The sequence below is a fragment of the Saccostrea cucullata genome, unplaced genomic scaffold, assembly GCF_032062105.1.
Source record: "Saccostrea cucullata isolate Sc308-1 unplaced genomic scaffold, CSIRO_AGI_Scuc_v1 ctg11471, whole genome shotgun sequence".
In the NCBI taxonomy this organism is placed as follows: Eukaryota; Metazoa; Mollusca; class Bivalvia; order Ostreida; family Ostreidae; genus Saccostrea; species Saccostrea cuccullata.
The window spans coordinates 1-2,716 of NW_026922977.1; the positions used below are offsets into that span (position 1 = coordinate 1).

Sequence of the window (2,716 nt, forward strand, 5' to 3'; positions counted from 1 at the left end):
ATGAAATTTTTCTTCCAGTGACCTTAATTTCCCCAAATGACCTTGGGTCAAGGTCATGACACACCCTTAGGTTATGAGCAATCTTAATGTGGAGTAGTAGATTCTAATGTCCCTCTGTAAGAAAGATATGGACCGGACACGATTGCACAGACAGACAGACAGACAGCTAGACAGACGGATGGACGGACAGACAGACAGACGGACAAGGTGATTCCTATATACCCCCCCAAACTTCGTTTGCGGGGGGTATAAAAATATAATATACAGGTACAAGAAAAACATTCAGAAAAATAACGTAGTATATGAAAAGTTGTACAATAATGTAGTAACACAACTTTGAGTGATCTGCTGTGGATGTCATATGAGTTATCCTTAATGAGTTATGTACTCAGCATGGTACACTGAATCCTGAGAATTAAGCTGTTTACTGTGTCCATCACTTTGTAGATATTAGTACATACTCAACTCTGTCCATTGGATTCTGTGAGTTAAGCTATTTAGTGTGTCCATCACTTTGTAGATAACAATGTACTCAGCACGGTCCATTGAATTTTGTCAGTTAAGCTATTTAGTGTGTCCATCACTTTGTAGATATATAACAATGTTCTCAGCACTGTCCATTGAATTCTGTCAGTTAAGCTATTTAGTGTGCCCATCACTTTGTAGATATATAATAATGTACTCAGCACTATCCATTGAATTCTTTGAGTTGAGTTATTTAGTGTGTCCATCACTTGCAGTCCAAACCTTAAATTACTGTAAACCAACTTTTATTCGCGTGCGAGAAATTTTCGTGAAGTTCGCGAGAGCCTCGTCATCGCGAATTTTTCTCGCCGCAAACGGGTCCTTAAAGTCTCTTTTTCTATTAAAACAGTTCCAAAAAAGGCTTGATCGCGAAAATTGATCGTCGCGAACTACTTTAAACCCGGTATATCGCGAAATAAAGTTGCCGCGAAAAAAAGTAGGTTTACAGTACTCTCTGCACTATTGTTGAAGCATATTTGTCTGCTATCAAAGAAACATGAAATTGATGGCAGTCTGCCTGTAAAAAAAGAAATCACAAGGACTCAACATAAATATTAATAAAATCTTAATAAATGAAAAATAGCTAACATATTTTTACAGAATAAAAGGATTTTGCAGAGCTTGTACATGTGTCTTACCTTTATTTTCAGGTCCCATAGTTCATCTCTTTGGAGTCTTGAGGAATCATGTTGATCTGCTTTTGGAAACAGGATCAATGCCAGCATAACCGTCTGCCTATTAACAAAAAGACACTAAGAATCCAAGCAATATGAGAGAGTCAAAATCTCCTCTAATTCACATAATGCAAGGTCTAGAGCTTTACATGCATCTGATCTGATTAACCATCAATGTTTAGGTTAGACAGTAGTAAGTCCTTACTTTCCACATTCTTGTTAACTGATTGAGATCAGTCTCATCTTCTACTTGTTAACAAAGGAAATCCAAAGATAATGAAAAAAAACATGAACAAAAATACCTTGTGCCAAAATGTTCATCTGAGTCACCTTGACTTTGTCATCAAAAGAAAAATTCTTAATTCATATTTTTTTACTAATCCTAGTCCAAAGGGATCATGATATATAACGTAATTTGAAACAACACATCCTCGGGATGCCCTATTGTTATTGCAACACAGTCTTGCTGTTGTGCAGCAGAAGTAAATCCCCCTGGACCTATGATTTGATAAGTGTATAATGAAAATTTGTAAATTGCAAAAAATAAATCTTTTTACCCACTCCTTAATCAGATATTGGCTGCTGTACATAGCTTGGCAATAGACTCTTCTTTTTCTTCACTTGGTCAGCACTGGTCCTCTTCCCTTGTCAAATTCCTTGAAAATACTTGATGGAGAGAAGATAAGCAATAATACAAAGCAATGTAATAATCACAGAAATTCAAATGAACATAATCATTACAACATTATTAGCTTGAAAATCAAAAAGCAAATAAAGACAATAAAGGTTATGATAGCTAGGAATAAGGTGGAATATTGGGGCAAGGAGAGGAAAGCATAGTTACTTTAGAGTAGGGAGGACAAAGATATGTCAGAAATAATTAAATAAAAAATACTTGTAAGACTCCTGCCTGTTAAAATGGGTCATGATGAAGTTCCATAGGTAAAAAAGAAGTAAAGTCTGATTCTTACGAGTATTCTCCTCATGGCTGCAGCGGAATGGGAAAGGGACTCTTCCTCACTTAGAATTCCTAGTCAGTCCTAACTTTCTTCTGCTTAAAAAGATAAAACAGAGACATAAAAGGGGAAACACTTGCACTTCATACCAAGTGAGAAGCTTCAGTAAAAAGCAGCTTGTTGCTTACCACTTTTGAAACATAATACAGTACCTGCAAAACACAGACAGGAATAGACTCTTCTAATAGTATTAATGACCTTGGTCCTCCATTGTTTTTCCTCTTCTGAATCAAAGGGGAACTGAAATCTGTCAATTGAAGGTCCAGATGTTAAAGCTTGGTACAGCCAACATCAATAGGCAAGCAAAGATACAAGAAGTAAAATCTGAATCTTACCCTGCTTTCTACGGCTGTATGCAGTTCAATGAGAGAGGGAGTCCTCCTCACTTCAGGATCCTGTTCAGCCTTAAAAGTATTCCTCTAAAAAGATAAAAATTAACAGACACCAAAAGGGGATCACTTGCACTTCATACCAAGTGAGAAGATTTCTAAAATAAACTAG

General features: G+C 36.4%; 1 protein-coding gene across 4 annotated transcripts; it reads right to left on the reverse strand.

The window, feature by feature from the left end:
* Positions 1-289: 289 nt before the first annotated feature.
* Positions 290-2,238, reverse strand: LOC134262885 (uncharacterized). 4 transcript variants are annotated; one of them, XM_062745205.1, is made up of 5 exons: positions 2,171-2,238; positions 1,761-1,865; positions 1,164-1,260; positions 972-1,042; positions 290-756 (listed from the first exon to the last, which is right to left on the reverse strand). In XM_062745205.1, exons 2-5 carry the CDS (start codon positions 1,787-1,789, stop codon positions 510-512), a joined length of 444 nt encoding a protein of 147 aa, XP_062601189.1. In that variant the 5' UTR covers positions 1,790-1,865; positions 2,171-2,238; the 3' UTR covers positions 290-509. The 4 variants fall into 4 exon arrangements, 2 of the variants coding, with proteins under 2 accessions (XP_062601189.1, XP_062601190.1); XR_009991130.1 differs by lacking the exon at positions 2,171-2,238 and having other exon boundaries at positions 977-1,042; positions 1,757-1,971; XR_009991129.1 differs by lacking the exon at positions 2,171-2,238 and having other exon boundaries at positions 1,757-1,971.
* Positions 2,239-2,716: the final 478 nt, after the last annotated feature.